The 17693-nt window shown below is 38.3% G+C and overlaps 1 protein-coding gene across 1 annotated transcript; it reads left to right on the top strand.

Annotated features, from left to right (window-relative positions):
* Positions 1 to 1382: 1382 nt before the first annotated feature.
* LOC107043688 lies at positions 1383 to 17073 on the top strand. The gene is made up of 9 exons (XM_015265274.1): positions 1383 to 1466; positions 10465 to 10714; positions 10798 to 11214; positions 11462 to 13684; positions 13767 to 14338; positions 14466 to 14691; positions 16017 to 16116; positions 16229 to 16265; positions 17065 to 17073. The coding sequence occupies exons 1-9, from the start codon at positions 1383 to 1385 to the stop codon at positions 17071 to 17073; spliced, it is 3918 nt and encodes a 1305-aa protein (XP_015120760.1).
* The last annotated feature ends 620 nt before the right edge of the window (positions 17074 to 17693 follow it).

The raw sequence follows: 17693 nt of genomic DNA, 5'->3' as shown, positions 1-17693 counted from the left end.
ATGAAGATACGGGAAATATCTGACCTACTTGTTTGTTTCTAATTATAAAAGAGTTCGTTTGAAAACTCTATGAGAACAAAGTTGAAACTCATTCCAGAGGCATTTTTGTCAATGGAATCATAAACTATTTCAATCGCCTATAACTCATTACTTTTTCATTATTTCTCAAACTAAAAAGATAAATGCCCAATGCTTCTCATCCCATTTTCAAGAATTAAAAAATAATAGGAAAGTCAAAGTACTCATGAAAACATTATTTTTCCTCTTCTAGTGATAGAAGGATAAGTAAAGTTTGGCAATAAATTTGATGTACTTCATCTTGATTCATATTTTGGATTTCGTAAGCACCAACGGATGACTCACGAGTTAAGATAGTCCTCCCGAAAAACCTGAGTGTCTCCACTGAGTCAAATTTATTATAACGTGATGATTAATCAACGGGATGACGTGGCCAAGATGATAGGGAAAAGCAAAAATAAACCAATGACTCTTGATAAATATTTACGCTTATTGTGTTCGAGATGAGAAAAAAAAGAACAATTGTAATGGCCAACGTGGTGGGAAGGAGGTAGGGGAGCACGGAAGCTAGCACCAACTGTTGCTCGCCGATATTTTTATTGCGTGCCACTGGATATTTATATCAGAGTACCTATATTGAGAACAAAAATATTTCTAGTTGGAGGAGATGAATAGTGGTGGCGTTGCCATTGCAGACTGTTGCTTAAAAATCTCTAGAGGAAAAAATGCCAAAATGAAAAGTTTATATACATATATATTATTCTTAATACTGATGCAACGTGAGTTTGATATAGGGTTAATTCCCCAGTAGATTCTACAGAAAAGTTCTCCTAATTCTCTGGTGAAATTTCATGGAGTGATCGCATGTCTATTCGTCAGAGTCTTGGCTTTAGACAGCTCACAACGAGGGTAGCGCATAAACTTCAAGATTGAAATGCCGCTGTTCACAACTTCTGACTGCAAACGGAAATGTGTTCATCCCTTACATTCTTCTCTTCCTTTTTTTTTCGGAAAAGTGCAAACGGAGTTTTACTGGAATAATGCATGTGGTTTATCCTTGATTTTACTTATTTATTCATTTATTTGGAAGTTTCGTTCCGCAATCTCTGGAAAAGCTCTTAAACCTTTGAAACTTTCTACTTAACCCATTCCTCTTGAACGATTGAAGTGAAATAGTAATAAAATACGTGCAGACTGGAAAGCCATTCTACAGTCGCCAATGTCTTATATCTCACTATTTCCAATTTAGTCGACAAAAAGTTTACATTTTCATTGTTGTAAATAATTTTTTCAGTAACCTGGGGGCGCTTATTGGGCCATTCAACGCGAAGCGACACCAATCAACGATTCATGTCTGACAACGTATGGCAACTACTACTGCCCACTCGATTCAGAGCTTTCAACAGAGATCTACATTACCTTGGGCACAACAGACACTGGTGACGCTCGTGAGTTACTTTTGAATTATCACGCTAAATGCATGTGTTACTTTGGTACTCAATCGATAACAACGATGGCAAGGAACTGTTTCTAACAATAATTATTCATACCCGAGCATAGAAATTTTTCATTGCACTCACAGCACTTTTTTATCTGGGAAAAATATGAGTAGTTATCAACTCTAAAAGACTAGAGTACAATTGTTCTATTTCTCCTGCATTATGACAAATTAATTGGGAAAAAATAGTAAACAAATAATTATGACTGGTTATGTAATTATTTTCATTGACAACATACGAGTCGTAAGAGAGAAAAATTGAGGAAGCTCGGGCGAGTAGAAAGAGGAAGACGTTACGAACGCTAGTGCTACCGGGGGAGTCGGGAGATTAAAGCTATTCTTAAAATAGGGCTCGACGCAGCATTAGAGTGAGATAAATGCCAAAAGTGCTTATACCAAAAGTGAGATAATGTGTAGTATGCGTAGAGTCAATGCAAGTGTGTAGAACAGAAACGAGGAGAAAAATCTTCAAGTGAGACAGAAAATGTGTAGCAGAAGCGAGACGGAGAGTAGGACCGAAAGACTCGAGACTTGCGGATAACTCAGGCAGGTCCGAACTTCGACGCTGAAACGTGGTTGAAACACCTCGCGTACTCTCTTCCGTATTTCCATTCTGATCTATTATTCTCAGATAATTACGTAAAATGTTCAACGTTTGGAGTTGTAAAGAGAATCGGCGTGCGGCGAATATTTTTGTGTGATTTTTGTTTATAATTCATCAATATTTAGAATCTCCAAATTCAAGCGAAAGTGATTGTACAAGTGCGAAAAGAGGGTTTTATATTATGAGTTCATACAAAAGCTATGTGAGTCATTTTTTTTTAAGAGTAATTTACTATTTGTCGAATGTTTTAATGTCATTCTCGAGAAATTTTACCTCATGAGAATGAAATTTAAGTTTAGATGAAAAAAAAGTATGCGCATTACTGAGATTTACGTTGATGCTGAAGCGTGCTTGTATAATATTCACTTTGCCACGTGCTCATTCACCTTCTCCCCATCTCGGTGCATACGTCGTATATACTGGGGTTTGTCGAGAATCATGTAAACAGTGATACGCATCGTGCGGACGTGTTTTCCAAGGATGTGGCTCCACGTTAAATTTTCTATTCATTTTTTTTAGGTTCAACAAACAAGTTTCTTGTCTGAGGGAAATAGGGGAATATCAAAAAATTTGTAGAGATTTATGGGATAAATTTCATTTTTGGACGTAAAGTAAAAAGTAGAGTTTTCAAAAAAAAAAATAATAATAAATCATCCGTTCTCGTAAACAAATGGAAGAATGATTTTACGATTATCATCTGTAGAAAATGGATGAGTAGATGGAGGAAACTCACTGAATTGATATGAATATTTGATATGAATCAAAGTATCTCCCGTCCAATCGAAGTAACAAATGAACTGAATAAAAACAGTTTCTGCGTTCACCCCATGTTTTCATTGACCAACCCGTTAATTGGTCCCCCCGGCTGCATTTCCTACGGCCCTCAGACCTGATGCACAGGGATAGTCAAATTTGTAATATTTTATTACGATTACTTTTGAAGCCCTTAAATAGATAACATCAACCTTGAAATTTTTTGAGTAATTAAGTATCATCAATTCAAATATTCAAATTTTTAACTATTTTATCAATCAATAATTTGAGGTAGGAAGATTGACGATTACTTGTGTAATCGAAAATCCCTTTTCAAAAAAACTTGACTTATTCACTTAGTAGTAAATTTACAGACTCATATTAACAAAAATGTTGAATATTTCATTATCCGTAAAAATCAGATTATTAATATTATATTATTTGAAGAATTGAATCAACATATTTTAAACCTTCAATAATGTAAGGGTCAAATCCGCGTAATATTACAGAAATTTAATATTGATGGGGATCCCTACTGATGCACCGGATTACACGTTGGCCAGTGGTTTTCGATGTTCTATAACGTTTGACCTAAAGGGGCCTCGAGTCGTGGCTTTCGAGTAAGGTTATGCAATATGCAAATGAATTTGGTTAATTCTACCATCCGGCGTCCATGACGACTGTGGTGGAGAAAAGGGTTTTCATGTTGGTTCAGCAATGGCAAATGGTCTATGCAAAATATTGCCCTGTTCCCCTCCCCCCCTGCCCTATCTTTGCTCCGCCCGTTCCCCCGAAATTCCAGCGTCAAATTCAACGTCGACGATTTCACTTAATCTCTGCTCCACCAAATCGCTATATACATCCGTACAATAACTGCTACTATTCATCAAACACAGCAGAGACAAATTTGTTTTTCCCGTTCTTTTATTTTCCTGTTAGATTTATTCCAGTTTTCTGCATGATTTTTTTTTTCGTTGAAATTTGATTCGTATTCCTCGATAAACTCAGGGCAACCGAAATACCGTACATTTCTGAATGGCAAAATTAGATGGGTCTTCCCCAAACATCGTCTGGCTGTCGCGTGCCTCTCGGGAGTAAGCCATATCTAATACACTGCGGGGATTTCCTTTTTCATTTGATGCGGTGTATTTCTGAAAATGTGGCATCGTCTTTGGAATTTTTTTACGAAAATAATCTTCACGGGAAAATCATATGTTAACATCATCGCACAGAATGGCCTGAGGCGTCTTCTGTTACCGCAGAAATTCTTGCTAAAGCCAAGTTTCAAAGCATGTATGATAGCTTTTTCCCACAATTTATCCACGGTGTAACTCAGTTTACACGTGAAAGGATCCCCTCTGATTGACAGCAGTGATGTGTGCCCGGATACCTGCACTCACATAATGTTCATCCCAACGTATGAGCATATAGGAATAGGAGCAATATAAAGCGACATCGCATTCATATTTAATGCACCGGCGCCCGCACAAGGGTCTCATATACTCCTCCACCTATCCTCTTTCAGTACGGTATTTACACCCTTCAAGACCAGATAAAGGTAAAAAAAATAAATAAGTAAATAAATAAAAATATAGTAAAACACACGAGCTTGAGATTTTTTCACACTTTCATATTTCACCTTTCTTTTTCCTCATTTTTCTTTTCGTTATTCAGGGTAAAAACTAAAAGGGGCAAAGACGAAGACCCCTCCGGGCTTTAAATAGCTTTTGAGATGCCTCTGCATGTCTACAGGGACTTTGGAATATAGCATTACCCGAGGGCAAAACGAATGGCAAAAAGAAAAATGAATAAATAAAGCGAAATTTGAGGAAAAGAGCGAAAATATTTACAAGATTTTCTTGAATGAAATTTTAGATGCCCCGAAACACAAATGACAAATGAAAACAATTTCGCGAAAGTTGATGTACAAATTCAACTCATTTCCATTCCGGCAATGTCACGTTGATTTATTCTACTTTCAATTTGTCGTCAATAATTTTGAATGGGAATAATCCAGCTATTAAGACTTTGCATTAAACTCTTTTATTCCTATTCTAATCAGTGACCTCGCTCAGAGTCATGAAACGTGATCCTGCATACTCAACTGTAGAAATGTCTCTCTTTCACTCGTATCCCATGAATAGCAAACCATTCATTTAGTAATAACGGCCGAAAACTTTACGCTCCTCTCGACAGTAATCTGCAAGTCTGGAGGAGGGCAATTCTTGTGAATTACTCGACAAGCAACCCCTCATTATAACATATAAAATTTCCACAAAAAGTGGTGATATAATGCATTGGGAATACTCGAGTAGCATAGAAAGTTCCAACTTGGACATTTTTTTTTCATCACTTTTAGTTTGAAAAGTGTTTTGCATGCGTGGGAAATTTTCAATAGTTTTATCGCGCTTACCAGCTGGCCTGCCTGATTGACGTCCATCTATTTTACAAGTTCAAGCCAAATGTACGTACATTAAGCCAGGGTGAAAGGTATCATGGATATAGGAACGCTTGACTTGGCACTTGGCCAAAGGATTTTCTGCGGTTACCGCCGAGACATGGGGCTTTATTCAAGGGGGTGGGGTGGGGGGGTCATTCAAACCCCCCACCCCGTGTGACTTTTATTATTATTTTTCCTAATAAAATCCATTCAAAGTGTTTTCTATTTCTTCCTCATGTGAAAATGCATGTTTTCTGTTTAAAGCTTAAATTCTACTCCTTTGAGAAAAGAAATTATTGAACTTGTGAAAAAATCTCCGGTGAAACGTATTCTTTGATCCCTCCAGATGAAATTCCCTAAATATTTGGTCTAAGATCCTCACATCCTAGCAATTTGTCGATAAAAAAAACATCAAAAGGGCATGAAATTTAATTTGGAATCCTTTTTTGATTAATTCAAAAGACCCCCCAGAATTGGAATTCCACAAGCTCGTTGCAGCGCAATGTTTAATTAAATGTTCTGTGGAGTTGAAAAAAAAAATGGGAATAAAATGGTTTGAATTTATTGCCATGGCATTCAACTTCAACGTTGACTCACTTTATCTGTTTTCTCCCTGGCCTTGATCGTTCCACTCGCGGAGGCTTTGTCAAACTTGGATACTGTATAAACCGAGGCACCGGAAGTTTTCCAATTACGTGTACTAAGTATAGCACCTCGAGCCCACCCTTCTCGTATACCTGAAAACATCTCGATTCTGCACATTCTCGGTTCGATGAATTCTCGCACCGACCGAGGTCATAACAATGCACCTATCGCGCCACAATTTGTCTTTGTCGATGAGCAATGAAATACAATATCTCATTACATCTTTTCCACTTTCGAATAATGATAAATGTATTTTCTGCTCTTGTAAATGGATTTTGGAACGAGTTTCTTGTTCCATACGAGTGTTCATAGACTTGTTTAACGTTAGACTCGACCTGCCAAAAAATTTGGCAGTCAGCCAAAGTCCAAACAGTAAAATAACTTGACCAGTAACAGGCGAGAGATAGTCGTTGAAACAGCATAATGCACAGACTTTTACCACGTAAACAATCACACAGACAAGTATGCACTGTACACTGAGAGAAAAATCTGAAGTTCGAGTTACAATAAGAAAATAGTTGAGGCAGTTTTGGTGAACGATACGATTTTTTTTGTATGCGGCAGATAACATTATAGTAACTTCATAAGCGTAATTTTTGCAATTGAAAATGCAGTTAAACTAACCAAAGTTCAAAACTAACCACGACAAATCTATCGTGAGTAGAACTATAAAATAGTAGCAATGACTGCATTCCATTGTAATAATCACTTCTCCGGCCATAGTTACCGTAACCCATGAGAAATTGTTGAGGACTTTTTAACTATAGTTCGATGGTGATGGAATATAGTGAGAAGAATCATATTTTTCTCTCAGTGTAGAATCGTATAAAGAGAGTGTTGTTTAGGCCGGATGAAAAATAATAAAATTAAATATTTTGAAATATTTTCTTTTCCATTTGAGAAAAATATAGCCAGCAGTATAGATGTCCCAATTACAGTGAACACGTGCCCCTCACTGTACATCAGCTATGACATTTGTTGTGATGGATCATAAATTGTAATAAACATGCCGGGAAGTGAGAGTCTGTCGTAGGTTAAATGAGGCTAACACTCTTCAATTAATTGGACCTCCCAGTGTTGGCTATTATGGCCCTCATCTATTATCCACGGTTATCTATTTATTCTGGCTCGATGCATCCAGCTATGATACAAGTGATTCTGATAGCATATTAAATTCTCATTCAATGTTTCATGGCTTTGGATTCATCGAAATGGATACACATGAATGGCTGTTTAAAATTAATAAGCCGCTGTGAACACTATTTGGTAAATTCAGTGAATATATACTTGCACTGAGAGAAAAATCTGAAGTTCGATTTACAATAAGAAAATAGTTGAGGCGTTTTGGTGAACGATACTGCAAATCAAAATGCAGTTAAACTAACCAAAGTTCAAAAGTAACCATGACAAATCTATCGTGAGGAGAACTATAAAATAGTTGCAATGACTACATTCCATTGTAGTAATTACTTCTCCGGCCATAGTTACCGTAACCCATGAAAAATTGTTGAGGACTTTTTGACTATAATTCGATGGTAATGGAATATAGTCAGAAGAATTATATTTTTCTCAGTGTGGTATGAGCATTTTATGGCGAACCAATTGCGTCAAGTGTAAACAATTGTAAAACTAAAATTTTACCATCAGGCCACAGTGGGCAACAAATTGTCAAGCTTGCGATAACGAAAATTTCATGTTCCTATTCAGTCCCATTAAGTGGATAATTTCTACGACAAAAGAATGAGGGATTGATGAGAGTCCGCTTGCCATTCACCCATCCTTTCCTCCTGACCACTCGTTCTTATCCTTTCGGTCGATGGAGACCCGATGACTGTGTGAAAAATCCCCACCATTACCTATTACAAGCGAATTCTCTTACAAGCAAGGTCGATTGGCTCTCACTTGTATTTCCTTCACCTCTTCTTCCTTTTTTTCTCTCTATTTCCCTTTTTGTTCAACACACGTGTTTCTATACACTGCTCTCAATTTCATTCCGTCACGTAGTAGCAAGATCTATTCTCGGACTTTCAATACAATACACGCTTTTCCCCTAGAAACTCAACGCCCAATCAATTCGATATTCCAGAGAAAAAAGAAGGTCAGGCCGGAAAATCAATCAGAGGAAACTCATGGAGGAAAAAAAACAATCTGTGCATCGTGGTCTTTGATTGCAGCGGATGATAGTGGTTTGATTATTATCGCACGTGTGCATTTGCCTCACAGTTATCTCTATTGCTGAATTAATGAATGGGCGTTTTTCATCAATTGAGTTGTGCATTATTGGACATGATTGAAATGTAATATAAAAGTGGGTGAAAAATCTGTGGAAATTTTTCAATTGAAAAACTCTGCTCAATATTCACTATTTATACACGGAGAGAAATATTCAATAAAAATTACCAGAAAAAAGACGTAAAAATTACGTTTCGAAACGTAATCTGGGAGCGAAGTAAAATTCAATAAAAAGTGTCAATCGTCTCGTAAATTCTACGATCTGTTCCGTAAAAATTACTCATCCGTCCGACGCCTCACGGCTAGCCATGAGTCACCGTGAGGGGGAGATTTTAACAACACGTTCCGTAATTTTTCCGGAACTTTTCGTAAAAATTCTTAAACATCCAAGAATTTTCATGTTCTGAGGCATAATAAGTCTTGAAGTTTCTGTTAGATTTTACAACTTCCAGAAAAATTACGTGACTTTTTCGTATTTTTTCGGTGACAGACCCGAAAATTTACTGAACGTTTCAGATTTATTCTCTTATATTCCTATAGAAATTCACTGAAAACGATTGTCGCTTGCGGATTACGTGAAATGTTCCGTAATTTTTCTTGAATATTTCTCTCCGTGTATTCACTTAAAGAACAACCAACAGGTGCCAGAATAATAAAATCAATTCAGAAAGAATTGAATCCAAATCAGCTACTTTCATAAGATGATCGTTTTGTTATTCAACCTGATTATTCCTGAAACATCAATGCTATAGTACTGAGCCTTATCTCAGGGTATTCTTCAGAATCGCTTTTGGACGATACAGTATGAGAGGTGGAGCGAGGGGTTTTTCGAGGCACTGTCCCAATTCCATTATCGCCACGAATAGCATTACCATAATAACGAGCGTCTCGTGCGTATAAACGAAAGAGAGCGAGGGAGAAAGAGAGAGCGCGGAGAGAGGGTGCAACTCGATGAGAATAGTACATTTTAACGTTTCCACTTTATTGACAATTTAATTGATTAATTCTTGATTTGGAATGGCAGTTAGAAGTGAATGATTATTCCACCGGAATAATTGAAATGTTGAAAAATGAATATCGAGCGAGACTGTAGGTACCCAAATTCATCTGCACCTTATGAAATTGTTGAAAATATTTAATATGCTGTGTCGGGCCAGCGAAGCAGAGTATCGGAAGATTGGAATCTACATACTCGATATTCACGATGAAAAAAGACACTGGAGAATAGCCCGCTCGTCAGATTTCAAGGGTACACTTGAGCTTAATGCATCATCTGCAATGATGATTATTTTCGTTTATGTCTAATGCAATTTAAATAAGAAAAAATATCTCCAGATGAATGGAGAGTTGTTCACAGAGAAAAAATTACTAATGTTATTGCAAAAATTTGTACTTTCACTTTTGGCCCACCCGTTATAGTTGAGGAAAAACAGAGAGACAGAAGAGGTTAATACTCTCGTGTGTGCTGGGCTTGCCACCGGCCATCTATTTTCGACGCGTGAGAGAGGCATCCTGCCAAAACTTATGTTAATTGAACCGAATTGACAGATTATTATTTTTCACTCGCCAGCGGGCTCAATCGTTCCCTCAATATTTAGCTCCTCTTGTAAAAAAAAAATCAACTATGAATGCCAATTCAATTGATGGTATCGATAGAACCTTTAACACCGCCACAACAAGGCACGATGATTGACAAGCAATGATTTACAATAAAATGAATCCTACAGAAGGTCGATACACTGATAGAATGATTCATTTATCTCAAACGAGGTTTGTTAACTATTCACGAATGGTAGAGTTGAATATGACCAAATGAATATTCGTGAATAGTTAGCAAATGGTTCACTTGAATGGCGAAAGTCAAGTCAAGCACGGCTCCTCAAATATACATTCGTTAACTATTAACGAATGAACACTTGGTGGGACCGAATAGACCCTAATCTCCAACCAAAATCCATTCGTTAACAATAACTAATCCCTTCTATCAGTGTAGAACGATAAAATTTAAATGCCGACAAATGGCAGTATTTTTTTGGCGTTCTCAAGACGCCCTCAAGAATATACTGAGAGTATTATGAACATTGATAATAAAAAAATTGATACATTTTTTTTTCTCCACAAAACGCCCTCTGCTCCCTCCACAAAATTCCCAATTTGAATTCAATTTTTCATATTCACGTAGTCCTGGTGATTTGTTTAATGAACCTTGTTTACCTTTCCTGCATACATAATGTACGTAGATAAATCGATTCGATTATTCATGTATGTTTGCAGAACGATCCATCGGGATATAGGCCCAGAAGTGGCGCCAGTGTGGGCGTTACGTTGGCCCGAAATCCCTCATCCGGGAGCGCCGGTCTGCCGAACTACCGTACGAGCTACTCGAGTAATTTGACCAGTGCATCGAGAGCACTGGGTGCTGGTAAGGACAGAATCAACGGTGTGGTTTCATCTGGTTATGGTAATACTGCGCTCAATAAGAGGGACATCAAGAGTCATGATCAAACTTACAACAAATTTTCAAGTGAGAATTACCCAACTTGTTGTTGAATAAATTCTTTTCCGCATATTCGCAAAATTATTCAACTGATATAATCGCTGTTCCAGCTCAAAAAACGGATAAAAATCGCCTAAATCCCGGTCGCACATCGTCCGAAGATGTTCGAAAGAGTCCAATACCAGAGAAAATACTCTTTGAAAAATACTCATATCCAACAAAAACAACAGAGCGACCCTCATCCGTCCTCGATAAATACAATCGCAGCATTGCATCACGTGATAAACCCAGAGAGCAAGAAATAACACAACGCTATATAGCAAATACGTATCCAGGTTCCGGAGCACGTTGTAACTATGACGTGGGACCAGCGGAAAGGAAGGAGCGCACTGAGAATTCATCGTACAAAAGTGTACGTGCTACTGGCGGAACTTGTAGAAGTTCGAGAGAGCCAAGTCCAGAAGTTGCTACAAAGAGCTTCAGAGTTTACCCGAGAGTGTCGAATTATGGACGCAGTGCAAGTTCAAGTAAGTGAAATACTTGGGGGAATAAAAATTTTATACATTGCTTTCACTTAAAAAATCTCCATAGACATTGTAATGACTGGTGAAAGTTAAACACTGCAATGTAGGTGTGACCTCTTAGGGGTCGAACCAACAACTTTCCGATTAATTCCCTTTTCTGATTCATTTAGCAAAAAAAAAAAATTCAAAAAATTTCCAAAATTTCGGAGAGGTGAAAAAAAAGAGGATAATTGTTTTTTAAACTTTTCAGCTGAAGCAACTCCGCTTGCCTCGAGGTATCCCAGCTCATCTAGATACGCTTCCTCTATATCACGTGCTGGTGAACGAACAGCAACCCCCGTTGGCTATTCAAGCTCAGAGAGACTGCGTTCACCCAGTGTGAAAATACCTTCAAACTTCAAAGAAGAATGTAAGACATTGCCGTCGGCCAGTGGTGAGATTGCAACCGAAAAACCAAGAGAGATTGAAAATAGTAGTAGTGCAGTGACGAAAAAGCCGGAAACAACTATTCCCAAGGAAAATGACAACTTGTCTCCTCAAGAGACAGAAGTCGAGAGTGTTGTTACATTAACAGTAATTTCAAGAGGCACATCACCGGCTCCCCCGGCATCATCGTCATTCGTGCGTAATCGGAGAGCGGAGGCAGCGAGATTAATTCAAAAGGAAATAACAAAGTTGAAGAGGAAATCGGAGACGAAGGACGCTGAGATACAGTCGGATAAAGTAGACGATTGTTCAACGAGGTACTCGAGATTTGCCAGTGGAAGAGTTTGGCCTTCATACCTCGACAAATTCCCCTCGTCTGGTTCATACTCACGGAATTATGGCCCGAGGATGATCAGTAGCTTTAGTTATGAACAACAGTCTGGTGATTCTAGAGACAAATCTGCACGTACTCAAGTGCAAGAGAAACAATTTACTCAAGAGGAAAACAATGCTAAGAAATATGAAGGGACTTCGATACCTTCAAGAAATATTAGCCAAAAAATTCAAAACTCTGGTTATCATAATGGAGCTTCACAATTAAACTCCTCAAACACTCAAATTGCTAATAAACAAGACTCTAATAGCGAAATAATGGCAAAGCCTGAACCATCTTCAACTGATCAAAATGAAAAGGAAAAAGAAGCCAAGAAATCTAACAACAACCCCCGTAAATATTGCCGATCTTTGAGCCAAAAATTCAATTCATATAACGACGATACGAGTGATCACAGAGAGTCTGAGAATCTGTGCGCCGACGGATCGAAGGGAGAGAAACAGATCAAGAGGCGTGGAGGTTCAGTAAGTTCAACAGCATCATCGGAAGGTGTAGCCAAATCAATATCACGTAATAGCTCAACAAAGTCCCTGAATCAGAATCAGAATCAGCGTCAAATGACGCGAACCGACTCGTCGGATTCATCTGTCAGTTTGCCAACTGGCAGATGTAAATCCTCGAGCGCCCCTAGTCATCAGGCAAAAATAAGAAGCAACGGATCTCAGTCCTCTTCGGTGTCCAGTGGTAAAGTGAATAGTATGAGGACAAGTGGTTCGGAAGCACGTGGAAAGCCACCGGTGCCTAAAACTTGTGAGGTTAATGCAAACATGAAGATATCACCAGTGACAAAATACGTTAACAAAGATTTCCGCAAGTCTGCCCTTAATATGCCCGATGCTAGTGAAGCTATGAGGCTTCAATATGAACGAAAAAGGGGCAAAAAAATGCAGAGAAGTGTCTCCATTAGTTCACAAGACTCAGAGTCGAATAACAGTGAGAGAAAAAGCTGTAATATTGTAAGGAGTGATTCGAAGAGTTCATCACTGCAGAGATTCAGTGGATTACAGACCTCTAGAAGTGGATCCAAGATGATGAGGAGAAAAAATTCAAGTTCAGAGAGCAGTGATTCGAGCAGTGAGTCTTCGAGCACCGAGGATGACGAGGGATGTGCTTCTAATAAGAGGATTCGTAACAAGAGAATTTCCAATTCTCCTAAGATGGAAAGAAAGAGGGCCATCAGCGTAGATTCTTCGAGGACCAGTGCGCTTGCCTCCTCTGCCGACGAGTTGTCACTTAATACGGAGAAACCTCCTAGACCGTCGCCAAGTCCACGATCGCGGAGTGAAAAGTCTGTGAAATCTGAGGAAGCCAAATCATTTTTAATTAGAACACTCACGCCTGTTACAAATTTCTTGAAAAATACGGAGGACACAGAGGGGAATTTGGAGAAGAATTTAGAGGGGGTAAGGGCATCGAGGTCACCGTCGGTAAACAAATCAATTTCGTTGAGCTTGGGAAATAGTCGAGGTTTTTCACACGAAAAGAGTTGCGAGAGAACGGGCCAGGGGACGTTGAGACATCAATCATCGGGCGAGAAACCCTGGTGGATGGACTCGAACTCTGAGAATGTGCCTGAGGGTGTTGAAAGGATGAGCGTTTGTCAGGATGAGATCAGCCAGGAGACAACTGTCAGCACGAATCTTCCTGATGACGGTAAAAACACAAATGTTGGAGTGATTTTTCTTGCTTCTAGAGAATGACGAAACATATATTTATCATGCAACTCTTTTTCCAGGTAAATTCAAGACACGAATTTGGCGACAAGAATCGGGAGAGCGTCCCTGGTGGTTGGTGGATACAGATACAGAGGTGAAAAAAGAAACGTCAGCATCATCCTCAGTGTCGAGAAAAAATTCAAGTCGCACATCAAGCGAACGTAGGAATCGTTTAAAGCATCAGCAGTCTGGAGAGAGAGCCTGGTGGTTGAGTGAGGATCCAACAGACGTGCCTGAGGGCATTGAGGTTTATCCCCCAGTTGCCACAGTGTCACCGATAAGCGTTAGCAACCCCAGTGGTGACAACTCAGTGAGCCTCGTTGAGGACGAGACACATACGAGGAGCCACCATAGGATAAGTCACGTAGAGTCCGGTGAGAGAGCTTGGTGGATGGACAGTAATTCCAATATACCGGATGGCATTCAAAAAATAACCCCGGATCGAGAGACAAATAGCAATTCCAACGATTCAGACGAGTCGTTGGAAAAATTTGAAATATTACCGTCACAATCGAGCTCAATATCAAGATTTCCTCTTCAATTCCCACCACCTCCGGACGAGCCACTTGGTGATCGTGCTAGTCCCGAGGGGGTAAGACCGAAAATCATTCAATAAACCATCCCTAAAATCATCTCAACAAAAGGAAATTTATTTGCCAAAAAAAAAATGATTGAATTGCACTCTCAAAGTATTTTCTCATCTGATTGTTTCTATGAAGATCGAGAATCCACCAGAACCACCCAATTGTTACGAGGGTCGTGGCTCGCCCTACGACAACGTTCAGTCACTTGGCCGTTCGACACCCCGTAAATCTTACAGGAAACGGCCATCAACCCTACCCCTCTTCATTGGTAACCACACAAACATCGACGATCTACTTGGCCAAGTAACACCACGCCACAGTCCCGTAATGTCTCGTATACGCAAACAGCAAATGATGGAGGGTGAGTGAAATCGATTTAATGGAACTCCTACTCTCTCGGAATTTTTCCAATTCCTAAAATTCCTTAAGGATATCCAAGTATCTTTTACAGTTTGGTACGGACCACACTACAGATTCAACTATTTTCAATCATCAAATTTGTCAATCAAATTGCGTGAGAAAAATTTGAAAAAAATCATGAATATTCAGTGTCATCCAAATTTCATTTTGCACAGAATTATTATTTTTTAAATATTTGTTATTTATAAATAAATAATTAAAATTGTTTAAACTTTCGGAAACCTTCTTTTTTTAGGCATGAAAAGTGATTTATGATAAAATTCTGAATATGAATAAATTTGTTACGATTCCGAACAAATGATTTTTATGGTAGAAAATTGATTGTTTATAAATTATTTATAGAACAGGATCATAATTTTCAAAAATTGCAAATTTTTAATTATTTCATCAATTTTCCTCCAAAAGTAAACTTTCTAAAATTTCTTCAGATTTTTATAATGTTTTCTAACAGTTCAATATCAAGATTCAAATTCAGACCTGCAAAGTTCAAATAATAAAAGCTTTGTAAAATGTCCGGAAACGTAGGGTCAAATGGGGCTCAAATGAAAGCTGTGAGGCTCGACTACAAAAGTAGAAAAGCATTTCACTGGAGAAAAAATAGTCAAAGTACTTGGATATCCTTAAATTTACTAATTTAAAAGAATAAGATAACGGGGCCGGGGGGAGGGGGCGATGGAATCCATTGACTTACACTGGGATTAGTCAGATTACTCGATGAAAAAGAGATAGTGATGCAGGGCTTGGGGTGACGTGAGGAAGCAAAAGAGGAGAATGGAAATACAGCATGGGGTTACACGCAGCACGCTTTCGGATGAATCCATTGATTTTATGGGTCACAGTAGCATTAACAGCTAATTTAGCCGGTTTCGTGTTTCATAGGATAAAGGTTTTAGAATGGCTACTATTGCCCACTGCGTTGATACATTTAATCCATTTTACAATGTATTTCAATTCGCTTACATCCGATAAAGTGACTGTACACCGGTGAAAACATTGGCGTCAATATCGAACCGCCTATGGGTTAGAATTCGTCATTGAATATTCATGAACGTAGCCTGTAATGTAAACATTCATTCATTGAGTGGGAGATGTGACTTTTAAGTAGCAAGAGTTTAGTCCAATTTAGAGGAATCAGTTGTAAACAAATTCACTGATTGTCAACATCAGGTGTATACAATTGATTCTCCTACAAAATCTTGTAAATCCATCTCAAAGAATTTTATTTTGTCAAGATACTGATAATTTCCATCATTTTGTTGGAAACAGACGATTTGGACGAGAGCTCTGAATGCGAAGAAATTGATGCAGACCAGGTGATAATCCACGACAGTACCCCACAAACGCCTGTGATACAGCGACGTGGAAGGTAAATTCTTAAAAATGAGCGTGAACGTGTTCGTTATTACTTTGAGATAGTAAATCCCCATTGAGTATTAGCAGAGTCACCCTGACGAATCATTTTCCAACGTGTTTTTCAGGGACACTGAGAGACCACAGCCAGACGGTTACATTCCGGTGAGTGCCTGCAGTACATTCACTTTATTGACCATTTTTTCCATTTTTTTCCCCTTTTCGTCTCATCTCCACTAAGAGATAAAATACGAAAACACAAGGAGGGTGAACAAAAATTGAGGACAAAGAGTCCACTCCCTTTCACACTTTTATAAAGAATCTCCTACATGTGCTTTTTGTTCATTCTGAAGGAGTGAAGTATGTATATATGTACGGCATTGGACGTTTTGAAGACGTCAAAGGGAGTTTTGAAAAACCCGGGGAGACAAAAGGCGCGTCAATCTATGGGGGGGATAGGTCGACGTTCTTAGTGAGGGTGGTGAGAGGCCATTATTGTTTATTACAAGCTGGGGGACACGCACGAATAGCCTCTTCGTGTAGAGCCCTTTTTTTGGGTTTTTGAATTCTAGGAACAAAGACTATGTCTGCAGATTTGTTTTCCGATTTTTTTTTCATACTAGAGGTGATGTGGGGATGTGAATTTTAGCGCATTCGATTTTCGTGCAATTGGTTTTTTAAAACTACTGCTGACACTTTCTTCTTTTAATCTCAATATTTACTTATTCAATTGGACTGTTGGCAAGAGGATTGGAGTTTTAAGGGGGAAATTAATTTATTGGAAAGCTGGGGAATTTACAATTCAAAATATTACAATTAAAACTACCTCGTCCCAGAAGTTTCTCAGATATTTGAAAAACAAATTTAGTGGTATCCGAAGTTTGTACCCAAGACCCTGGGAGTGAAGGCATTTGATTCTAGTTTCGAATTAAAAATTCCATTAATTCTCGCGAACCATTTTCAGTTGTCATAAGATTCCAATCCTCCACATTTGCATTTCATCCTCGCTCCTTTTACTTTAAAAAATAATACAATGCCCGTCACTGTTGGAAGAATATAAGAGACGTGAATTTCCGTGGTTGAAAGTTTTGAGACTGAAGTAAGAGAATGAAACAATACGGGAGTGACAAAAAATATAAGAGAATCGAGATAAACTTCTGTAGCGTGTGGAATTGACTTGAAAATGTGTTTTCGACAATGAAATTTCCTTTTCACAGTCGATGCTGGCTCGTGTCTCTATACTCCTTCGTACCTACATACTTGCTCTCAATTTCAGGAAAAAAATACGGGCTTGTTTACATTTCGCGAGTTTAGAAACTCCTAAAAATAATTTACAAAAGTTCCACAACGGAGATAAAGTGTGTTAAAAAAAAAAATTCAAAAATAACAGATCCAGGAGTTGCGTCTATTGTTAACAATAACAACATTTATCATTGCCTTTATTCAATTACATTCATCAGAATTATTGAAAATCAGACATTGAAAAATATTACCATTGTGTGGGCATTTTTCAACTTTTTCCATTTTCACGTGATTTAAAATCAAAATATATTTATTTATTCACATAAATCGACGCTGTGCGTATTTGTTTTT

This window comes from Diachasma alloeum, unplaced genomic scaffold, assembly GCF_001412515.2.
Source record: "Diachasma alloeum isolate Michigan unplaced genomic scaffold, Dall2.0 Dall_scaffold_00180, whole genome shotgun sequence".
Classification (NCBI taxonomy): domain Eukaryota; kingdom Metazoa; phylum Arthropoda; class Insecta; order Hymenoptera; family Braconidae; genus Diachasma; species Diachasma alloeum.
This window is presented reverse-complemented; position numbering and strand designations above follow the sequence as displayed.